Source organism: Cydia fagiglandana, chromosome 1 (assembly GCF_963556715.1).
Source record: "Cydia fagiglandana chromosome 1, ilCydFagi1.1, whole genome shotgun sequence".
In the NCBI taxonomy this organism is placed as follows: Eukaryota; Metazoa; Arthropoda; class Insecta; order Lepidoptera; family Tortricidae; genus Cydia; species Cydia fagiglandana.
Window position 1 is genome coordinate 26,434,512 of NC_085932.1, and position 25,921 is coordinate 26,460,432.

At 35.7% G+C, this 25,921-nt stretch overlaps 1 protein-coding gene across 1 annotated transcript in view; it reads right to left on the minus strand.

Moving 5' to 3' along the window:
- Window positions 1-25,921, minus strand: part of LOC134668606 (atrial natriuretic peptide receptor 1-like) — a 259,800-nt gene that overhangs the window by 212,239 nt on the left and 21,640 nt on the right. Inside the window, exon 4 of the mRNA XM_063526062.1 lies at window positions 7,460-7,665. Coding sequence (XP_063382132.1) covers window positions 7,460-7,665 — 206 coding nt within the window. The remainder of the gene's footprint in view (window positions 1-7,459; window positions 7,666-25,921) is intronic.

Below are 25,921 nucleotides of genomic sequence, written 5' to 3' on the forward strand. Positions count from 1 at the left end.
CGGGCTTTTTTATGAAATATACGAACATAATGAAATGAAAAATGAAAATGAAAAAGCGTTTATTGGTTACAATATTGTGTACAACAAATTATGGTTGGAATCTCCAAGTAAGTAAAATTATACTTGTGGCAGGAGATCCCGCTCTTCCTACCAAAGTTACATACAAAGTAACCGAAAATATACTTAAATGAAAATCTTACAAACTAAACTAAACTAAATTTAGGCTAAGATATGTGTGCGAGTGTGTGTGTGTGTGTGTGTATGTGTGTGTGTGTATGTGTGTGTGTGTAATGGGGTATAGGTAAATGTATATACATATATATGTATCTATTGTTTTTGTAAAAGTGCTTCTGTTTCCTCGTAGTCTAAATTTCTAATCCATTCAACTATAGCTTTCTTACAAGTGTATAATTGCAGAGGGTATATTGAAATAATTTTATTTATGTGATTATATAGGTGAACAGACTGGCTTGTAAATTGTCTTCTGGCATAAACAGATTTAATAGGTGGCTTAGGAATTACATTTGTTTTCCTCCTCCGTGTTACTATGAGTGGTTTAAATTTTATAGTTTTGTGTAGCTTTAGTAGTGAAAATAGAATATAAAGTTTCCTCATACTAAGTACATCACAATCCTTGTACAGTTCAGTGGTTGGGTATCTATAAGGTTTGGAGTATATAACTTTAAGAAGGCATCTTTGACCCCTTTCAGCATCAATGAATTTGGTCTTGTTTGTTCCGCCCCATACTGGGATACAATAAGTCATAACGGACTGGGCTAAAGTAAAATATAGTTGTTTAAGTAAAGCTTTAGACGCTACATGCTTAAGTATTTTAAATATCCAAATTAACTTGCGAATCCGACCAGCTATAAACTCTATATGCGGATGCCATGAGAGCCTCTGATCTAGCATTATTCCAAGATACTTAGTGGTGCTTACTCTTTTTATTTCATTACAATTACAATCTAAAGTGTTCTGAGGGTTACAAGTATGTATTTTTAATTTAAGGGTATCAGGTGGTTGTGTGTTTTTATACTTTGTGAAGCATATGTAATTTGTTTTGGTAATATTTAGTGTTAGAAGGTTAGCATTTAACCATGAAAATATACGTTGAAGACCTTGCTCAGCTTTATCAAAAACGCCAGCCCAGGTACTATCGTCAAAAATAACCACCGTGTCATCTGCGTAAGAGAAAATCTCTCCTCCGTGAATGACAAGATTCGACAAGTCGTTGATATATGTTAAAAACAGAGTTGGGCCTAGCACACTTCCCTGGGGGACGCCATACGTGATATCTCTTTTTGTACTAACATGATTTCCAATCTTAACAATTTGGCAGCGACCCCTGAGGTAGTTATCCAAGAGCTGTAGAGGTGTCCCTCTTATACCTATGGTCTCTAGCTTTCGAACAAGAATGGAGTGAGAGACGGTGTCAAAGGCTTTTTTTAAATCAAGAAAGACAGCCAAACATTTACGACCAATATCAACTTGCTTGGTGATTGAGGTAGTGAGGGCAAGTACAGCATCCTCTGTACATTTCCCGTGTCTAAAACCGTACTGAGAGTTGGACAGAATATTGAATTTATTTAGATAGTTAGTAATCCGGACGTTGATCAATTTTTCTAAAATTTTGGATATAGGTGATAATACAGAAATCGGTCTATAATTGTTAACTTCATCTTTTTCTCCACTCTTGTATACTGGGGTCACAAGGGCAAGTTTAAGCTGGGTGGGAAAAATCCCAGTGACAAAGCATAGGTTTGCTAGTTTACATATTATTGGAACAATAATGTGTCTAGCAAGCTTTAAGAATACAGTAGGTATTCCATCGTACCCGGGAGCACTATCGTTCTTTAAACTCATTAAAATGCTGTCAACTTCCTGGTAGTCAGTGTCTAGCAGTACAAAGGATGCTAATCTAGAGTCATTTATTAGGGTATGAGCGCGGCGATGTACGTCCACGTTTTTCTGCAAGATATTGTCTGCTAATTTTTTTCCAGTGTCAGCAAAAAACTCATTTACATAGCTAACTGCTTCACTAGGAGTAGGCCCAGCGTTAAGCAGTTCAATTGGGTGAGTATTGTCTCTTTTATATTGCGTTATAGATTTAATTACGTTCCACATAGCTTTCGGGTTGGTGGCTGCCTTGGATAGTTGTTCCCTATCATATTTTCGCTTGAGCTTTTTGATTAAATTATTACAGAAATTGCGGTATCTCTTGAAGGTGACACTCAGAATCTCATTTTCGGGATCAGCACGTAATTTAAGTTGCATTTTATTCCTATTTCTTATACATCTCAAAATACCAGGTGTTATCCAGGGTTTGATTATGCGTTTCTTATTTGAAATGCGTTTTTTACTTTTGCTCTCTTCAAGTGACTCCTTTAGTATTTTTATGAGTTGTTTTACTATATGTTCCGGATCATTGCTATTTATGATGTCATCAAGATTTTTATGAAGTAGGTTATTGATGGCTGTTTCATAATTAAAGCGTTCTATTATTTTTGTTGTTTTATAACTTGTGTATTTTGTTTTGTGATCAACAAGCGCCATAAGTATAGTGAGATGGTCAGTTATTGATGTGTTGAGTACAACCGCATAGGCTGTTGTTTTATTTACATCAAGTTTTGTCATGAGGTGGTCGAGACAGTTCCTTCCTCTGGTTGCTAGAGTATGACCTGGAAGTAGGCCAAAAGTAGAGAGCATATATAAGTATGCAGACCTATTTCTTGTTTCATGTGCAGGTTCGTCGTTTCGAGTGATTAAATTGATATTTAAGTCGCCAGCAATTATAATAGTTTTATATGATTGTATGGTTTCTAGGTAAAGACGAAGTGATTCTATGAAATTAGTGGCGTCTGTATTTGATGGCGATCTGTATATACCGAGAATGATTGTGTCATTTGTCGTAATCTGAAGGCATTACAAGCATAATCTCTTTATTACTGGCATTTAAATGATTCCGTATGTAACACGCAACCCCACCATTTTGGTTTAAGTTGTTTGTAGTCGCAAAAGATGTGTAGTTTGTGAGACAGGGAACTGGTTTTATAGAGTCTAGCCTGCATTCCGTTAGGATCAATACATCAATATTATGTGGTATTTGAGACACAGTTACTAAAAGGTCAGCAAAGTTGCTATAAATACTTCTAATATTTTGTGAGATAATGGTTAGCTTAGTGTTTTCAAGTGGTACGTAATTATTGAGATCCTGAATGTCACATCCAATTGAGTGTGCAATTTCTATGTTGTCTATATCGTTTAGTACTGTTAAGTTACTATCCATTACATAATATGGTACAACACACAGAGGGTAAACTTGGTAGGTTTAGGTTTAATACAGTGGAACCTGGATAATTGCAATCTCAAGGGACCGACCATTTTTTGTCAATTAACCAGGTTATTCATTTAAGCAGGTCGTGTCAATTAACGAGGTTCAAAAAATCGTTGTGTCAATTATAGAGGTTTTCATTAATAGAGGTTGCGTTCTGACAAATTTCTTTTATAGAGGTTCAAATAACCATTGAAAGTAGATTTACACGCTTACGTTCTGTGTTTCTAGTCTATACCTATAGCTTCTGTTAATACTTGCACTTTTACACTACATTAATTACTACTTTATTTTCTTATTAATCATTTGGGTTAAAAAAAATCCATTGAATTGTAGAAGATATTTTTATTAGAATGTAAAAAGCTTACTTTGTTTTTGATTTTAACATAACTATTTCACATACTACAGGCTGTGCCCAATAAATAAATTGAATTCTGGATGAAGATATAAATAAAATGATCATTGCTATTAAAATATTGTTTCTGCTGTCTACAACTACATTATTTCAATTACAGAGGTAATATTTAAGACTCGTTTCAATAATAGAGGTAAAAAAAGAGCAAAAATAACGGATTTTTTTAACAGAGTGTCAATTATAGAGGTCTTAGTTGCGATGTGGTCAATTACAGAGGCAAAATTGCGAAAAGCACTAAAATCTAAATTGCAATTATAGAGGTTCCAAAATTGCAATTATAGAGGCCCTTTGGTCTCAAGGGATCGGGGCCGGACTTTTGGTTGCAATTATTGAGGTTTTCCATTTATCCAGGTGCCAATGAACCAGGTTTCACTGTATGTATGATATAATAATATTTCATTGCAAGTAAAATAAGTTATTTATGTGAATCACAAATGATATTTCGCAAAAAAGATTCGTAAGTCACACGCGAACTCGCACGTTTTATCTTGAGCCGGGCAGCTGTGGCAGCAATAACCGCTAGACGGCCACTAGACGCAAAAAAACATATAAAATATCCCCTTTCACGCAGAAACTCGGTATCAACACAAAACCTCGAACCGTTGCTAACATAAGTGCTCCTTCACATGGGATTCAGAAAAGTACGTGCAACTACAGTATACTAACTTCATAAATTTCATAATAAACTTGACGTACTCTCGATGCCCTAGTTTTCCGAGACTTGTATTGCGTCAATAATCCGGCAGAAATAGACAAATACAAGCATAAATATTCTATCAAATTTACGAGGATTAGATCGGTGCTATATATTCTACCACTTGCTGAGATGAACGAAGGATAAAAACCAATAAAGAGACTTTAGAGCCCATATGGCAATTATAAAAAGAAAGTAAATAGTAGGCAATATACTGAATTCAGGAATATTGCTGTGTAAGAACCTTTCTAAATGTCTTGTTTACTCCAGTAAAACTTGGTAACTTAGAATTTATGTCACACGTGTTACAATTTAACGCTTAACTTGGAAATCCCAGTCGTTTCTGAGCGGCCCTGAAGAATAAGTAGATTATTAAGTGGATTGTCATGTTTGTTAAGAATTAAGTCGAGCACTTGAATTGTAGAAAGTTTATGTTATTGTTTAAATAAATATATCAATTTCATTTCTGGACGCATTTCTCAACCGCTTATCATGAAATTTGGGGAGCAAATTATACCTAAGTATAGACTTTTTGTCGATTCACGGTACGTTTTGGAGAATTCTTAAGAACACTTCAATTCAAAATGACATACACGCGTATTCGGGAAACGAGATAATCACAAGATCTAGAGACGATATAGAGATCAATTAGATTTACATTAGATGTCGACTAGATGTGAGTTGGATATCTAAGTCATAACTTGTCGAAATCGTTCAAGAGGACCTCCAGAATCGCGGAAACGTCAAATTTGACATATCTAAGTTACAAATGACTATATCTTCTCGATATCGTATCTTATTCATCTCTAGATGATCTCTAGTGTTAAAGTTAGAATAGGGCCGTTAGTCATGAAGGTTCGTAAGATCTAAAACACACAGAGGTAATGTAATACTACTACTAGAAGGTAATGTAATAAAATCGATCAGTATACCAACATCGATGTGTCAAACGAAAAATGTAGATATATTATTTATAACAACTCGAAACTCGTACTCGTAAAAGCTTTGCTTTATTAACGTGTCGACAATTGGTGGCCACATTTTTCCGTTTAGGTGATGAAGCAAAAAATATGCAAAATATAACGTGTCAAAGACCAAAAGGTGGGTAATCAGTAGGACAACAATATTAATAATACATAAATTAATTGGTTGATTAGTAGGTAAACACAATTCCCCTAATGAGGGCCCCGCTGGACGGTCGACGCAGTCTTAACAAGATAATTATGTATAATATAATTATTGAATGACTAGAATGAGTTTGAAAAAGCAAGTATACTGCCTTATCGACAAGTGTATTTTATATGTTACGTTCTTTATTTAAAAATAAATGAACTTTTGGACCCGGGTATGTCCTTAAACCACGTCCAAGACCACCGGTGGACGGGCAGCAGCGTCCCTCAAATTCGGTGTACTCGACTGCGATCGCCAACCCGCCTGCCAAGCGTGGCGATTATGGCATTCACCCCCCAAAAAAGGGGGAGGTCTATGTTCAGCAGTGGACGTCTTATGGCTGAGATGATGATGATGATGATGATGAACTTTTCACATACCTACATCTTACACGTGACCCGCGTGGAATATTGAGGAATACGACGCGAGGAGCAGGACACGTGAAATAAACTACATACGAAAGTCTTGTATTTTAAACATTGTATAAGAAACCGAATATAGTCCAAAAACCGAAGCGCAAGCTAAATAGGCAGTGCAAGCAATTATTTAGAACAGCTATTCAATCTGCCAAATAAGATTCAGGTACCTACTATGACTGTCTTACGACCAAATTCTGAATAGGTACCTAATTCTCATAAAACTAGGTAGAAAGTCTTTTTCAATGTTAAAATGCGAGTCTAATATGAAACAGTTTCAAAATACTTACATGAATTTTACGAGTACCTAAGTCGACGCTTATCGTGAATAGTGGCACAAAACAAAATGAAATGCCATTCGACTTTAAATCTTACCAGTAAAAGATAGAATATTAAATGCAATAGCATTTCATTTTTAGTTGTACCACTGTTCATGATAAGCAACGAAGTGCCATGGTGTATACTTGAGACGTTTAATAATTGAATGTAACGAAGAAAAATTACACCTCGCTGCTTTTATAAATATATAAAATATAAACCATATGCCGTTAAACATCTTGTTTATAATATTTTAATCCCAAAGTGCTTTGTGAAGAAGAGCATTGAAGAAAGTCCGCGATTTCGGAGTTGGTCCCATAGTAAAAGTTGTTCAGTATGGGCTTGTGTATCATGCCTTGATCGCTTGCTCCACGACCCCGGAATCACCCTGTATAGGTAACCTCGAAAGCACACGTGCGAAGTGCATAAAAACCAAACGTGCGATAAACCCGTACCCTCTCAAATCAGAACCTCACTCCACACCGAAACTCACTCCCGAAGTCGTTCCCTATGCTCTGAAGTAACAAGTCCTCGTGACTCTGAGAGGGCTGCAATTCTCGACCATACACGTTGATGCCCTCTAGCGTCATGAACATGTGAATATTGTTCGCTAATAAATAGCCTCCTGTGTCCCCGACTTGCGATTGGTACGCTGGTGTATCGTATAGGAGCATCACTCGGTTCCATCCAAATCTGTTAAAAGATAATTTTGTTTTGAGGTAGCCAGCGCTCTCTGTTGACGAGTAGAAAGTCTCCTGGTTTTGTTATGTTTGATAACAGCGCCATCTCGTGTGAGATAGCGGAACTATCACAAGCTTCACTTTAGTACTTCAAAGTGACATTCCATTTCCAACTGCAGCTGCAATACTGTTCATTTTCTATGGAAATTGACAATGACAGCGACGCGTTTCCATAGTAAAATGAACAGTATTGCAGCTGCAGTTGGAAATGGAATGTCACTCTTAGTGTTTGTACTGATGAACATAACGCATTTTAAGCCTAAAAGCTAAATCTTATTTCTAATTATTATAATTATGTTTGATAAATAATACGTGTACCTTAACATCACAGATCCGATGTCCAAAAAAAGGAAAAATACCTATAACTAGACTTACTTGTATACTGGTAGTTGAGATACGTTTTCAGATTCTCCGTGTAATTTCGGCCGGCGTCCGATGTTGTATCCCAAGGAGTGTAGATAATGTCTTCTTTCTTCAAGTAGTTTGCTAAGCTCTTCATCATGAGGTGGCAGGAAGACATGCCGGCGACGTTGACTTGCGCCTCGGGCTCGATGATGAGCAGCAGTTGTTTCCAGTCAAAACTAGATGGCGTGCAAATAAAACGTGTCAGTGCTGGGCCACTCTAGTGCGAAAAACAGTGAAGGAGTGCAAAGGGCGAAAGTATCATAATTTTAAAGCCTACTTTTAATATTTTACATACCTAGAACTATAATTAATCAAATACGTGACTATATTGATGTTTTTTTGCCTAATAACTGTACCTAGGCACAACTGGATTCGCTGTTGAATAACCTAAGTATGTAAGTACTTAGGTAGTGCTGAGTAGGTAGTTAGGATAGACACCTAATAATTGAAAATAAATTTATTTGTCTTATTAGTCATTACAATTTTGACCGCAGCAGTGTAACTGACTGCGATATCACTGTCAATATCCTTGATACTTACCTATTAAAACATTTTAATTTTCATATTAAAGTTCAAATCCTCTAGCCGCCCAGAGACCTATAATAAGGTCTCCAGTTCCATTCTAATTTGAACTTTGTGTTGACAAAATAAAATTTCATTTTGCTTGGCAAGGTTCGACGTATGGGCGGCTAGAGGATATAAAAAGTGATCACTTTCGGTTAAACAGATTTTCTGCTGAATAAATTATTTGACAGACTACATCTATATCTCATAGTCGGTCCCATTATCATCAAGTCGGAGTAATAAATATGATGTTGATAAATGATCCTAGATAAACTTATTGAGGAAGCTCTTCAGAGATTATAAGCAGACCTATAGTGATTTCGGTATATTTTAACTAGGGATGTACCGACTAGTCGCCGACTAGTCGGGAAAGCCGACTATCCGGCCACATTTGTAGTCGGCGATTAGTCGGCGACTAGTCGGCAAAAATGGCCGATTAGTCGGCACTTTATTAGTGAAAGAAAAACAGAAAAAAAGAAACCAACAGTCAATATTTACCATATGTTTTATGTCTATTTTACCAAAATACCTATTCAGGGTGTGAAAAATTTTGTTCATATAATTCTCAGGTCGATCTCAACTGATTCTCGTGTAATTTCATGGCCAAGTTCTATACTTACAGGATTTTATTATAATTCAGTTTTTGTTTTTTTTTAATGGTGGAGCCATGGGGAACTATCAGTGTTATTGCAAAATTAAGAGACTTATAAACAGGGCACGTTGCTCGTAAAAAGACGCTGACCTCAGGGGATAGGTTCTTAACTGGCGACTACGTACGAAAAATAGAGCCTTGGAAATACCTCCTACAAGTTGTACCTACCTACTGACGGTCTGCTCAGGATCGCAAAATAGAAGAAAGACAGAAATTGAACGAGGATTCTTGTGATAGGTCTTTGAACCTGTAGAGAACACCTTTTAGCCAAGCTAATATATGAATAGCGTAACCAAAAGAGCAAAACTATTGTTTTTCACCTGAACTTATACGAAACTAATGATCTGGCCGACTAGCCGACTAGTCGGCCGACTAATCGGCCATTCGAGCGCCGATTAGTCGGCTAGTCGGCCAAATCAATAGTCGGTACATCACTAATTTTAACCTTTAGTGGTATTAGGAAAGCATCATTAATAGAGAGAAATAAACGTTAAGCACATACTGGGCTTACGGCGTCTTACGGCGCGATTCGGGAAATGAATTAGAGATTCACTAGATATGGTATAGTTATGTGACGTCCCACGGGTAAAGGAACCTTATCGCGGTTGGCGCTTACGCTATTATTAACGCCGCTCTAATATTATTGCGGCGCTATGTGACGTAAGTGCCAGTCGCCATAAGGTACCTTTTACCGTGGAACGTCACATAACTTTACTATTTCATATCTAGTGAATCTCTAATTCATTTCCCGAATCGCGGCGCCGCCGGCCGCCATAAGGTACCTTTAGCGTGGACCGTCACATAATTATCTTTACTATTTCATATCTAGTGAATCTCTAATTCATTTCCCGACTCGAGCCATTAGTAAAGTTATAGGCTCTTAGACAAGGAGTGTGTACCATTTGTATCGATTTACCTCCCTACCTATATTCCTTTGGTATCCAATATGACAGATTATGATTTATTGATTAAGGAGGCAAGCACTTTACTAGAACTTTCTCTGTATGCACACATGTTTGTTTCCTTACACATGTACCCTAAGTATTTAGGTAGGTACAGTCGAAAGTTTTAATTTATGACCCATTTTTATTAATGGTTGTCAAAATTCAAGTCATTATCTTATCTGGGGTCGTGCGTCGTGCACGCAAAGGGACGTCATGTTGTGTCAACCCTAATAATTGCTCGGAGCAATTTCTGAGCTGAACGGAGCCTAGAACGGTCTATGAATCAAACCAAAAATCACGAGCACAGACTATATTTCGTCGGGTGACAAGCAAAAGTAGCCATAGTAGTCATAGCCATAGTGAACCATATTAGTACTAAAAGAAGGTCGCTTTTTGTTTAAAATTTTTTTTAGTAATTAGTGACTTTTGCTTGTCACCTGACGATTTGGCAGTGACAGTCCGTCATTTGTATATTCAGGTAGGTATATTCATGAATCGTAAATTAGGGGCTCCTATTATTTGGCATGAGTGGCACTTGAGCAGAATGCGCGCCACTCCACCGAACGATAAGGGTGATAAGCTAAAAGCAGATCATATGTGGTCACACCGGAATTCATGCGTTTATGTCGTGGTGTTCACTTAGTACTGAAGTGTTAGTACCAACGTACCTACTAATAAGCTAGAACACCGCAAATTTCAAGTTTGGAAGGGCTGGCTGCGAAATCATTGACCATATTAACACATTCAGGCGGCCTAGCCAAGGTCACAATCGCTATCGCTTCGACAACGAAAACCATTATGTCTCTCTATCACACTTCCATATTAGTGCGACAGTGACAGTTGCGTTTCGATCGCTACGGAGCGTAAGCGATCGGCATCTTGGCTACGCAGCCAGGGCCAAGAACCCGACTATCGGGTGCACTGTTCGTAGCGACTACGCGCTACATTAGCTACATACGGCAAAGACGCGCTACGAGCGTAAACCGTAGCACTTATAAGTGCTAGTGGCAATGAATGTGTGAATGTGTCAATGAATGTGAACTTTCTTTAACAATGGAGCAAGCCAGTATTACGATACAAGTGCGAAACATAGGAAATTCGCAACGAGTGGTGATAAATTGAAATACGGCCAAAGGGAGTGTTTTAAATCGACATGAGTTGCGAATTAACTTTACGCACGTGTATTATACAACGTTTTACAGTACATATGGCCATTAAAAATTTTGACATAGGCACGTATAACGTAGTGTCCTTAATCCCGCCCTAGAGCTGTAAAGTAGAACTATATGTACTTACTATAAATATATACCAAGTGTGGCCTGTAATATGAGCAAAAAATTAAACTGTAGGCTGTACTCCTCAAACTGACCAACATTTGTTCAGCGACTTTTAAAAATAACTTGTGGTTTGATTTTTAATACTTACACTTTAAAGTTTCTTCTAAGACGCAATATTAAGGCATGACAAGCAACGTCAATTACAATGATATGGCGTGGCGATGGCGTCCATTGAAGATAATATTTATTTTGTATGAAAAATAAGGAGTCTAATACTTCATAATGTTTAAAAGTTGTTGAACAAAAGTGTCACCGTCGTTTGAGGAGTACAATCTATGTTTTAATTATTTGCTCGTGTTACAGGCCACACCCGGTATTATACGCCAATCGAAACTCAAATAATGTAGGGAAATAGTCACGTGATTTTTGTATCATCTGTTATCCCGAAACAATTTTTCTTTTCGTTTGGCGTTTGTCGATGTACGATTGTCATCTTGGCTAGTCCCCGTGTTCCAATGTTTCAATGGTAACATTCCATTTCTGACCGCAGCTGCACTAGGTACTAGTACGTACTGAACGCGTCGCTGTTATTATCAATTTCCATAGTAAAATGAACAGTAATGGACTGTCACCTTAAAAGTAATCACCAAACTCGTTGTTTCATTAGTTCCCACAATTTTTTAGAACGATTTTATCTTCCAGCCTCCAGGTGACTCAACTTCATAAAAAGTTTTCAAAACATTCAAGTTTCGCAATTTTCTCAATTATGAGAAAAGTATGAGAACAACTTTTATTTGAATTTTTAGCCGTTTCTCAATTTTATTGCCGTGCTTATTGGGATTTTGATTTTAAGCGGCGAATTTATCGAATATTTTTAAAGTAGAATTAAATACTTAAGCTAAATTGTGCTATTCATTATTCAGAAATTCCTTTTGCGAAACATCCTTGCTACTGAATTTTTATTTTATTAAGCAAAGATTCCTTAGCAATTAAAATGTTTCTGTTGAAGAACAGACTTGTTTTGTTTTATTTTAGCAAAGGTCTTCTACTAATTTCCGGAGTAAAATATACGTAGGTAATTCATAGAGAAAATTTATTCTCCTACTTACGTGTAGGTACGGTCAGCCAAGAAAGTGGTCTACCACTTTTCGACTCTATCATCTGATTGATAGAGTTGAAAAGTGGTAGACCACTTTCTTGGCTGACTGTATGACGGTAAGCAAAGCTCGAATTTGCACTTTAAAACTGTAATATAATTTTTATAGGTAAGTACTACTTAACTTAGGTATATTAAACTTTAGATTTATAAATTATTTATTGTTAATTGCATTTTCAAGTTGGAATGTATACGAGTAAGAAACTTTTAATATTTTGTATGCAATTTGTTTTTCACATAACTCCTTTATAATAAAGAAATCGAAAAGTTAATGCCTATATCCACGAAAATGGAGACTATGTTTGTATGGAGCAGCGGTATGGAATATCAACGGTAATTTTATACTCCACTAATAGCTTTTGTGGGTAACTTGTGTCCTATTATATCTGCTCGACAAGAGTGAATAAAGCTTCAAGTTAAGTATCGCTCTTCTGAACATTTATTTTGTTTCTTCACAACGCCATAAAGAAAAATAGTAAGTACATAGAGTGCTCACTCCATTCATCGATTTTAGTACCAATCTACCAATACATACTAGTATCAAGTAGCGATAGGTACTGATAATTCCGCTACTCGATGCTAGATGTCTACTGTGGAAATAATAGTGGTTTAGATACCAAAACTGATGTATGGAGTGAGCACTCTATTCTTAGTATATTTTTCTATGACAACGCACTTCCATTATCGAAGTAAACAAGACTATACCATTATTTATTTGACTTCCCTTTTAGGGTTTTTTATCCTTTCTTTCCGAAGCAAATTTGAAGGAAGGGTTTTGTTTTAAGCAGTCTATGTATTTATGTATCGTCAGAATACTATTCGCTTAGCAAACTTCTACGCAGGGAGTCACTTTTGTCTGCAGCTGACTGTACCTAACTTTGCTTATATCGTGTGTATGTAACCGGTTAGTGGTTAAATGAAATGTCAATTGCAAGCAGTGTGATCATGCAATGGCGGTCGTATTATCCGGTTCCGGATTCACAGTTTATCATAGGTAAGTATCATTATTAGTCATTATCATCATCATCATCATCATTATAGGTACGTGTGCAGATAAAGCAGTGTAAGTAACTGTGCATATTCTGGCATTTAATACTCGTGTGATGCTATTATAAAACTCGCTTTCAACTCACTTCATAAACCCACATTATATAGTTACTTACTGCTACTATTATTATGAATAAGTAGTCATTAATGTAGGTACTTAATTATATTATTGTTTGTAATGCCTTGTTATCATGAAATAATGCGGGTAGTAATTAGGTAATTACCACTACTTTGAAAACATGGATAGATCCATAGTTCCTTTCAAAACGTAATTTTCCCTTCAGATATCGGACAGGCGCCAAAACAGATCCAATAAGAATCCTCATTTAAAATGATGAATTTTTCAGAAAAAAATATATTACTCGTATCTCTACAGTATCAGTTGCAATCTCAACCTTATTGAAAGCCAATAAAGTGTGATCTCGGCTAAGACGAACACGGATAAGAGTTTCCCAAAGTTACCTCTTTAGGCGTCAATATACATAATTTATGGCATCCTGTTATTAGGCTTAAAGGATAAAGGTGACAGTTGCCCAGTAGACCGTAAAATGAGGGTAACTGGTTCACTGCTTTTTAGCCGGCCGTTTACGCAAAAAAAAAAGATTTTGGTGTTTGTAGGAACCGGGTGTAATGTAGATATGAATGAATATTTATTTTCCCTTTCTCTTTTCCTGTAGACGTCACTTGTACCTTCACACTAATCCGAGGTTAACCGGTTAAACCGTTAATCCAGTGTCAAATTGTACTGATAACCATAATAACACCATGTTTAGCCGGACCCCGGATTTGTGAATGGTGCAAATGGCACTAAAAATTTTATATAATAAAATTAATGAAATACCTAGATTTATTTTATAATCGCTTCCTTTTCGGCCTTTTTATTCTCCTGGAATTATTAATTCGGGCAACAAGTTTTGGTAACTACCCCGATGCTGTGTTTATTTTAAAACCATCTAGTTTTGTAGTTATCGGAGACAACAATTCAACAAGACTGCGCTGGCTTGGTCGTCTCGATACGTAGGTAAGTAAAGTATTGGTCCTCGACACGGTCCCAATACACGTCATCTTGAAACTTAAGTCATTGTCAATAGAGGTGATAGCAAGGTGTCATCTATTGGGCATTAGCATGTCGAGCATTAGTACGTTTACCTTACGTGCGGTTGATGGCGCACGGATGTTTGGTTTGCTGATGTGCTGCAACCTTTACAAGTTTTTGAATCATAAAGAGTTAAAGACTATCGAAAGATATTCTGATTTAAATTTTAGATTTATACACATTTCGGTTTATAATAATAGATTTTATCGGTTAAATTACGGGTAGGTTACGAATTTAAATGTATGATAAAAATTATGCAAATTTATGTAAAAACTTGCGAGCTTTTCATTCATTTAGGCAACCGGTAAAACCATTTATTGCCAAACAATGGCAATACTTGTATACCTACCCATTTTCCTTTACTCGCGAACGCTTTACAATGATAATAAAAAAGCGAGTTCCGTATTTTTGCGCAAACGATATTATAATATTTCTTTGTAAAACCCTGATTTTTTTCTTTGTAAGTATTTTCAACCAATGGCATAAAAATAAGAGTAATTTCTTAGGAAGGGTGTTTGCTAGCTGGAATAAATTTGGGAGCAATAAATGAGGTTAATATTTTAGGTAAAACCATCCCTTTTGCCGTTCCGTTTCCCTATCCAGGGGTCTACCGCGAACCACGTTCGACGTGTTGCCTCCCTGTAACACTTACGTATGAATTTACAAGTGCGACACAGAGGCAACACGTCGAACGTGGTTCGCTGTAGGGCCCCCGTGAAGGGTCAATTTGTTATTTGAGTTTAGTGGCGAATGTTTAAAATGCCAATAAACACTAATCAATGTGTGAAGAGGCCAGAATATAATGGCCGGCTACACAGCATCTGTCGGACCAGGTTCATAAGTCGTCCTCATGATGTTTACAGTGGGTATATATATATATATATATATATATATATATATATATATATATATATATATATATATATATTTACAGTGAAACCTGGTTAAGTGGGACCTGGATAAGTGAGAAACCTCTATAGCTGGGACTCATGGTGCGGTCCCGACACTTTAGCACTGAATTACCTCTGTTACTGAGAAAAAACGAACCTCTATAACTGGGATTCGTTGTTGTGATTTTATAGTCACATTGACCTCTATAATTGAGACAGAGAGTGTATTTTACCTCTTTTACTGAGACTATATTTATAAGATTACATTTTCCTATTTGTTTTTTAGGATTTTATAGGGAATTGACTTCTATATCTGAGATAACGTCAATCTATGACCTCTCTAACTTGGACTTCATTGAACAATTTCTGTATTCTTACTAACCCTTAGCCTATCCACAAAATTCCGCATTTGCCTAATTGTGTCTAAACAACTTCAAGTTTGATTTAGTTAATTTATGTAAGTACTTAAAACTATCGTAACGAAAGCTGAATTTTTGATAAATAACACGAAAAAATAAATTTTTAGTTATTAAATTTTTAAGACGCAATGAAGTCCGTGTCAAAATTAATTGAAAAAAGCTATCCTTTGGAAAATCATTCAAATTAAATTCAAATAAATATTTAAACAGACTTTAAAAATATTTAGGGATAAGAATTATTTTACCTAAACATTTAAAGATATTTACAAGATACCTTATTAACCACCTCTATAACTGAGATATAATCCTCTATTCTCACCTCTATTCATGAGACCCTCTGTAAATGAGACAGAAATTTATTTGTACCTGGCTAACTGGGAGCCTGAGTAAGTGGAAAACCTCTTTAAGTGATACAAATTCGCTCGTCCCTTGAGATCTCACTTATCCAGGTTTCACTATATATATATATATATATATATATATATATATATATATATATATATATATATATATATATATATATATATATATATATATATATATATATATACCTATGTATATATGTATTTATATAAATATATTTATATATGTGTATATATTTACGTACTTATATTTATTTCTTTATGTATAATATTACGTATCATGTATATATAATGTCATATATTATAGTTTAGTGTTTTTTTTTTCTTTCCAAATTTACTGTAACAGTATTCTGAGCCTGCACCAACTAGATCTTTCGGTTTAGCCCATGGTTGACTGGTAGAGAATGCCTTCTGGCATTAAGTCCGCCATTTGTACTCTTCATGTATTGTGCAATAAAGTTTAAATAAATAAATAAATAAAACAACCCGCAGGCACACTTTAATAGGTACCCGTATTACACTACCGTATCGTGTGTACCGTCTACTATGTATGTGCTACCTCTATTATTACTTTTATATTAACATTTTGTCTCTCTAGATCTAGACTTAGACAAGTTAACCTAGACAAGAAAAAAATGCAAAACATAGATTTAAATTACTCTAATAGCCTCCAAAATTTGTCGGACCCTCTTCGCCAACGAATTGCTCTTTGTTATCATTCTGGGAAAGTTTTGGGATCCTACATTTAAATACACTTGAGGTCACTTGTTGCTTTAATCAAAATATTTAAATTAGGAATTTTGCCAATAGCCCAAGTTTAAGTTGCCAGCTTACATAATTCCTGAGTGTAAACTTTACGGAATTTAGATATTAGGTTGAAAATAGGACACATACTTAATAATCATACTTAGTAAGACTTCTCACTCAGAGCATAATATATAATTAATTATACATAAGAGGTACATCATTTTGTAAGGATTGTATCGTTTATTATAAATACAAATAAAACCTGGTCTAACTGCTGACGTGTGTATTATTTTGTATTACTATGTTCTTAAGGTATAATCAGGGGGTATTTTTAAGCCATATCTGATATAAAAAGGTTTTACATTTATTTTATTTTAGGAACTTTATGATGATTTTAATACCGTCTAGCAATTGTAATTTGGACAAGCCTATCGAGCTTAATTTGAGACTATTTCACCGATTCCTTGGTACGATTTAAAGAAACAAAAGGTTAATATGCTGCCAAAATATGCCATCTAAGTGTCCTTTTCATGATTGCTCAATTGAACATCCACAGAATAAATGTGGTGAATTTTTATCTTTACATGAAAACGACTTTTTATGCAACATTTTGGATTCCCGGCAATTTCTGACGCCAGCGAAATGAGGGAAACAGCTAAAAGAATCTACCGAAATCCAAAGCCTAACGGACATTCATGGCGTTGAACCATGGCTAGAACAGGTCGATAGAAACGCTCCATGATGGTTATATTGTATACCAAAGTCGGGGTTGTCGTAAGTAACATGCCATATTCTCTAAAAGGCCACCAAGCACAGATCCAAAACTTTTTTTCCAACTAAAAGAAATGATTAGACTATGCCCAGATGTTTCGCTTTACGAATCATATGTAATTGCTGTTTACATAGTACGAATTTTTTGTGTAATATCTCGTCTTGTTCGCAAACCGTAAATTTTCTTGTAGTATTTGTCCAAAATCGTTGTAGTTACTCGGGAGGATTGGGTGAATATTGTCCAAACCATATGCTTTACGTGATCTCCCAGGACGAAATGTTACTTATTATTAAAGCACTAATTAAACTATATGTGTAATTTTTTAATAAAAATATAATACCAGAAAAAACGGCTAAGTAAAGTTGTATTTATAATAAACGATACAGTCCTTATTTAAAAATCTCTCTACAATATAGAGACCACAACACAGACTGGGTTTTCTTCTCTTAAGGGGCCCACTGATTAACAGTCCGCCGGACGGTATCGTCCTGTCAGTTGTTCGGAACTGTCAAAAATTTGTTTTAACTGACAGGTCGATACCGTCCGGCGGACTGTTAATCAGTGGGCCCCTTAGACAGTATTATATCTTTAATTATGAGACCAGCCGGCCTAGCCAAGGTGACAATCGCTATCGCTACGACAACGAAACGCTTTGTGTCTCTCCACTCTTCCATATTAGTGAGACAGTGACAGTTGCTTTTCGGTCGCTACGAAGCGTAATAAGCGATTGATATTTATGTTGGCTACGCGGCCAGTTCTCCTAGGCATGTCGCATGTAGTGACTGAAAATTCACGAGTTAAACAGTAAAATTAGTAAAATTCCTAAAATATTAGGATGATACCTATCATAAAATTGGGTACCTACACGGTCAAACTATCTGACTCGCCAAAAACTTTTCAAAAAGTCCTTGAATCGCTGAGAGCAAAAGTTTTTATTGATAGATCCGTAACTGGGGTAAAAGTAACCGTAGTAAGAGAAGTTCAATCTGTTTTAGAAGTTTCATCCCGTAATTTCCGAAGTTTTCGAGGATCTTTAAAGGGTTTGGAACTTTGTTGACTGCTAGACAGAGACAGCCTTTTGCTGTAGTGGTGGTTCCGGTGCCTAACCACAATGTTTAAGGTGAACCTTAGTAAATTATAATGGCATTAAACGGTTAACCCTCCCTTTTAAGTTCATACCGAGTTGACATTGATCACGGGCGTGGGCTCACTAAGTACAAGAATGGGAATCAAGAATCCCAGTTTGTAGCCGGTTACGTATTGGGCCAGCGTGTTACCGTTTGGTAACTAAATTTAGTAATAACTAGCTACAAAACAGGAATCGAAAATACCCTGTATGTAACCAGTTACGAATTGGGCCAGAGTGATACCGTATGGTAAATAAGTTTTGTCACGTATGATATCGGATCGGACAATGTGAAAACGCTCTAACACCACCACCATGTTCCATGCGTTTTATTGCACAGGAATATTTATATTACGGCCGTGAAACATCACGTTGTGTGTGCTTTAGCGAGACGCGTCGTCAATGCATTCGCAACTTTCCGGTCTACGCCGGCAATTTTGTGTGAAAATCTATTGCCGGCGGATGTCACTTGTGTGCAACATTGTTTTGTGCCTTATTATCGTGAAAATAATAGCAATAATTACGGGCATATTTGATGAAAAAAGAATAGGTTGCATTCTACTGTGTTTTTATGGTACAACTTACAATTCCTTTTTAAAAACCATGTTAGTAAAAACTTTCCCTTCTACACAATACACGTAATACCATTCACATGCACGACCTAAATTTCTTTTTCAATTTCAGGCGACCCTCATTGTCATGGTTCATCAAATAAAATCAAATTCGGGACGCAAACTTTGTGATCGAGTACATCATAACCTTGAGTGCCCTTTTTATGATCTAGTCTAGAGTCTACGTGAGGAGAAAAACGTAATTTTGCGTAGATGGATACAAAGTCGATAGATATGTAAAACGGTGAACGACATCCCTAATGGTGACAAGATTACATATATTCGCTAGATAAATGCAAATCGAAAATCGGCGCCAGGCTGTTTATATCTAGGTATTGCATGGTCGCAGCAGGCCGCAAGCTTGTAAGTCTTTAGGTGAGTGTGGTATTAAAAAATGTCTTGCATTTAGATATTTTTAAAAGCTTGTATTGTTGAAATTACCTCTCAGTCGAAATTGCCCTCCTGCACCATACCTATTATTTCATATTTATAACATTTCGGTTTATCTTAACGGTATTTTGCCCTCCAACGCTGAGTAACCAGAATATTAAGCGCGCGCTTAGTAAAAACCACTTTTGTGGCCAATTTGTGTAAAATATTACCCTGGTAATGAGAATAATAGACGTGCACTAACCTACATAAATAATAATTTGTATTTATATAACAAAACGTGGAATTTATTCATCATTTAGGGGATAACTAGGGAGATTTATCTACGAATAGAAATGTATACAATTTGTTAAGGTTTTTATATTGTTACTTATGATACGATCGCTGACAAGTGCATGGGAAGTACACTGAGTTATTTGGCATCTCGACTCATTACAAGGTCGTAAAATATTAATAACAAAATTTCAACAAATGTAGAATCAGAATACCGATCTAGTTTGTCCTCCCCATTGGAGACAGAAAAAATAGGTTATTTTTCAGAACAGCAAGGCCTTGAGATCAATTGTTACACATTGTGTTGTGTGTAGAAAAGAAAAACTATTGTATTTTTCAGAACTCTATGACGATTACAATTTTGTTATTTTAAAAACTGACTAAGTAAAATACTCGAATCATAAAATGCGCAAACTGATATCATGAAATACAACACGTACTCTACTCATGTACTCTATATTATTCTATTAATTTTGGAGGATACCCGCAGGCACTTGCATTATCCCCATTATCGTGGCCCAGTTAACTGTGGAAACATTCAAGCGAGCGAAATTAAAAATGGATTTGTTATCGTTTCACTATGTACATGCGCCGAGGGAAAGAATACTAAGCTCGTTGGTTGTTGCGAAGAAAACGCAATGAGTCTAGATTCGTACGCCTTTTTCAATCAAGACCTCCGCATTATTATTCTCCCACATGTTTTATTAAGACATTTATTTTAATTTGTGCAGTATACCATTTTTACTAGTCCCGTACCTTTTTTCTTTAACTTATGTTGTCATGGTAATGATGACTGATATATCTAGGTAATAATGTACGTGAAGCCCGTGAATAAAAGTTTAGGTATTCTTTAGATACATCTAGGTATATATATAAAACTTTACACCATTATAATCACTTTCTTACCACGCCAAATAAAAGAAAACTATTATAATCATTAGGTTTTGTCCTAGAAATAAGCAACCTTATTTAGGCAAGGTGCCTATTTAAATAATCACAAAAAAAAATTCTCTCAAAAATATTTTATTGCATACATTTATGGTCCCAATTATGAAAGATTAAACGGCAAGAGAAAACCATACAGTGACAAACGATGTAAATATAAATGCTACTACAATAATAAAATTGGATAACGTTTTATTTGACATGCTTTAGGTTTTGGCAGCCAATAAACCATGCAATCCATCATTTTGACTAACAGGCGTATTCCAATTTTAGTCATTCGATTTGTTAAAATTCCGTACCTCAAGAGGAAAAAACGGAACCCTTATGGGATCACTCGTGCGTGTTCGTCGGAACCTTCGGTGGGAGAATCCGACTCGCACTTGTCTGGTTTTTTACATTTCCGTATTAATTATAAGAAAATGACATAACTCTTAATTTGTTTTTAACGTGTTTAATCCGCGACTATACATTTAAGAATGGCGTTAAACCTGTAATGATTAAATTAGGTTAAATGATTTATAACACAGCTGTTAGTAATCGAATCGATAATAATAATATATTATGAGTATTATGACTAACGCCCGATCATTTTTAGAATTTTTTTATTCATAATAAAATAAACATCATCAATCAACATACTTTAGCAAGGGCATCATACTGAATAAATATTGTTACACCCCTAAAATAAACCGTTTCCATCGCTACCTTTTCAAAGACGCGACACGAAACGACGGCATTACTATATTATGTGAATTATTTACACAGTGTTAGAAATTTACAATAGCTGTAAATATTTGATGTCACCGAAATAATGGGACCGTTAAATATTTTATTGTTTCTTTGATATTCGGTCTTGTATTCCCTGTAGAAGCAGATATAGTCGCACCAATAAAAGCCCGCAGCGGATTTGATAGCCCACGCAGCGTAAGTGTTATTTATACGTTATAATTTCATAGAAGTTTGACGTTTAAAATATGACGCACTGCGTGGGCTATCAAAATCACTGCAGACTTTTTACGGTCTGAGTATAGAAATTAAATATGCATGTAGGTACCTGTAAAGGACTTAATTGGGGGTATTACTGAATGTTCTGCCGCCAGAGTGCAACACTAGTTTGTTTGGTAAACCATAGGGTAACTTATACATACATACTAGGCCTTAAACAGTTTTTTGACAAGTTTTCGATATGACATTGATGCATCCAAGCGGTTTGTTTGAGGTGGCCTACCGCGAAACGCGAAAATCAAAATTTCGTTATCTGCCTCTCTATCGATCGAATAGGCAAGAGTGATAAAGAGGTAGAGACCGAACTTTCAATTTTCGTGTTTCGCGGTAAACCCTGTGATTGCGTGTGATTAGTTGTCAAGCGGACCCCAGGTTCCCATGAGCCGTGGCAAAAATGCCGGGATAACGCCAGGAAGAAGAAGATCAATATGAATGCCGTTGTATAATAATTACAGGTGGGAACCTACCGACAAACTTACACACACATTAAAATCTGATCAACTTCAAATTTAATCAGCATACATATTGAGCGTTCGTAGTTACTTCGTATTTCTAATAGCTATTTCTAATTAAATCACTTACATCATAGTTACAGGAACTTGATTTAAATTACTAACTTAGTATACGAACCAATCATGAATTTCAAAAGGAAACACGTCGCCAACAGCGCGTGTATGAATTGGGGTATATTTATCAATTTGATCTAATAATAAACTTTGAATAAGATATTGTAACATGGCATAAACGAACAGGATACAGTGGGCCCGATTCGGATTTTGAAATAGACATCTATTAGACATCACCAAGATACGATAACGATATGTTTAAGATCTTGTCAAATTTGACATTTGCGCGATTCTGGGGATACTCTTGAACGATTTCCACGGGATATGACTTAGAGATCCAATTCACATCTAATAGACATCTTACTACTTATATCTAACGTAAAAGTGACATTGGTTGCCCGAATTGCGCTGCAAAAGAGAACTAGTTGATATCTAAACTATAACGTATCTAGAATGGATCTAGTATGTGTCGTCTCTTGTGAATATCTTGAACTTCGAATACGGCAGAGTGACGATAATTTATATTTGGGTGACAGAAGATTGTTGCTACGCCACGAATAGAGCACGAATGCTACGGCGCGGCGTAGCAGCCTCTACAAGATACATTTTTGAACTATATCCTGGTTTGACGGATCCAATTTGGTTTGACGTTTGATATGCGAGGAAAAGTGAAACTTACTGCAGTGAAACCTCGGTAGCGCGAATCTTCTTGCGCCAAAAACCTCGTGTCAACGAGGTTTCGTCTTATAGAGGGCATCGAATTAGGGAGGTTCTTATTAGTTAACTGATCGTCTTAAGGTGGATGTCTAGGGATGGGATGCCGATTATCAGCCAAAAGATGGCGTCACTGTGCACGAATTGTGGATTTTCACTATTTCTCCCAAAATACAAAGTTTCATAAGATGTGTTGATATGTGCGAAAACTATAAAAAATACTACATCCAAATCGAGACATGTTCAACTCAACATTGTCTCATTTCGTTATTACCGGAATCCAACTGCAAAATATTGCAATTTCTTGCATTCACGCACACTTACGTACTTAAAGTCACCTTAAAGTCAGTGTCAAATGTCAGCAGATTCGTAATGTTACAGTAAAGTAACCTAGAGGGCGCAGCGGATGAAATGTTTATTGTTGAAAAAAGATTGGAAATTAAATAATAAATTCTTGTTTGAGCAACGATTAAGAATTACAAGGCATTCAGAAGCAACTAATGTTTTCGACCATCAACTGTCATGTGCTCGTGGCACCCGTAGCCTCTATTTTGAAAAAAATCTGATTGTAGGTAAGATACATGGTTCAAACCCCGACAATGCCAGTTTTTTTTTATTTTATAATTTTAGCATTCTCTTTTGAATTATTTTAAGCGTATGTTATTCTTCGAAACTAAACTTACGTGAGTAAAATATTTTCAGTATTTTAATTATTTTTTAATAATATTATGGGAAGATTTATAAAAGTATTTTTATTTTCCGGTTTTCAAAGGATATAAATAATGGTTAAAATAATTAAAAAAAAGTCATGCATGAGGCTAATTAGGATCGCAGAATAGGTACATAAGAAGTCAACTATCGACGAAGTATAGCTGGTCAAGCAGATCTTGTCAGTAGAAAAAGGCGGCAAATTTGAAAAATGTAGGCGCGAAGGGATATCGTTCATAGAACATTTGGATTTCATGCCTTTTTAGGGTTCCGTACCCAAAGGGTAAAACGAGACCCTATTACTAAGACTTCGCTGTCCGTCCGTCCGTCCGTCTGTCACCAGGCTGTATCTCACGAACCGTGATAGCTAGACAGTTGAAATTTTCACAGATGATGTATTTCTGTTGCCGCTATAACAACAAATACTAAAAACAGAATAAAATAAAGATTTAAATGGGGCTCCCATACAACAAACGTGATTTTTGACCAAAGTTAAGCAACGTCGGGAGTGGTCAGTACTTGGATGGGTGACCGTTTTTTTTTTGCATTATGGTACGGAACCCTTCGTGCGCGAGTCCGACTCGCACTTGCCCGGTTTTTTTACTGACAAGATTTGCTTGACCAGGTATAAAATAAAAGTTTCCAAAATTTTATTGAAATGATATACCTACATGAAATAATCAAATACAACACATTTACTTAAAATAACTTTTAAAATAAGGCATACAAAATTACCAAAAAGATGAAACAAAATAAATAAATAAATACAAAAAGAAATGAGTCTTTGTTCGTGGTTTGAACCCTGTCGTGCTGTTCAACTTGTTAGACTTATACTCAGTAGCTAAAAGCCACTAGACCATTTGACCATAGTAGACCCGGGCGAAAAATGCCTTCTTATTTAAGTAACCCATTACTGTCAAAAATATCAAGTTTGAATTGATTTGAAATATAATTTTTCATTGTCGACTTATTGACATCCAAACGTTGCGAGCATGTTGTACTTTAAACCATATGGCAACGTCGCACGGGGAATTCTTCTGAAAATGTATGTCCTTTTATATTTTGATATTTATGGATATATGAGGATTCTTCTACTTATGTTGCAAATTGATTAAATTATCGAGAGAAAAATGCTAATGCAAAGAAAACAAGAAATATCCGTTTCATTTCTCATGCTATTGATTCGGTTAAATTGTGTTCTAATGTATGGGGAAGACAAACTAATTATAGCCAGCCTTTTATGAATGTAGTATGATACCATAGGGTATGGTGCTTTACGCACACTAGCTTCCCTTCCCCTCCCCCTGACGCAACCCCCCCTTTTTGCATGAAATATGTCCCGGTTCACAGTTTTTTACATTTTTTGAGGAAAGAATATATTTTAGGAAAAAAGTGTCAATGAAAGAAATAATCCTTAATAAATTCTTAATAAAAAAGGTCATATTGATTTTTTAACATGATGCACATTCATGTATTAGCTTGTTAAAATTCGAAATAACATAGTTTTTACTTAGGATTCGAAACTCATTTATTATACACGGTGTAACACGAGGAAACCGAATAATTCTGACAGCGTATTCCTGATCATATTTAGAGACAAAAATGTACTATAAACTTTTTTGAAATGCGGCTAGTTTCAGAGTTAATACCAATTTAAAAAAATAAAACAAGTTTTTATTGTTACATAGTTCAAAACGCCTTTTTGATGGCGATGTTGTTACTATGGGATTTAGTCTAAATATCCTTATTGATATGTCAAAAAGTGACAATTAAGTAACACGTTGCAAAAACTATGTTTTACGAAAAAAAAGTAAAAATCCATGTTAACTGACAAGTTTACCAATAACATTTACTTTTTATGTACATACATATATATTCAAAAAATTAAAAAATGGCGGCCAAGTGCGAGTCGGACTCGCGTTCCAAGGATTCCGTATATTACACAATTTTTAACAATGTATTTTTTATTTTATTTATTTATTTATTTAGATATTTAATTCAGGGAACAAGGCCCATATTACAAATACATTACAGACTAACATACATACATATGTATTTTATAAACTTAAAACTAAACATTATTTATGCGAAACGTGAGTGAAATCTTTAAAAAATCCGTAGGAGTCGGATCAAAAACTGTAATTAAGTCCGACTCACGCTTGACTGTA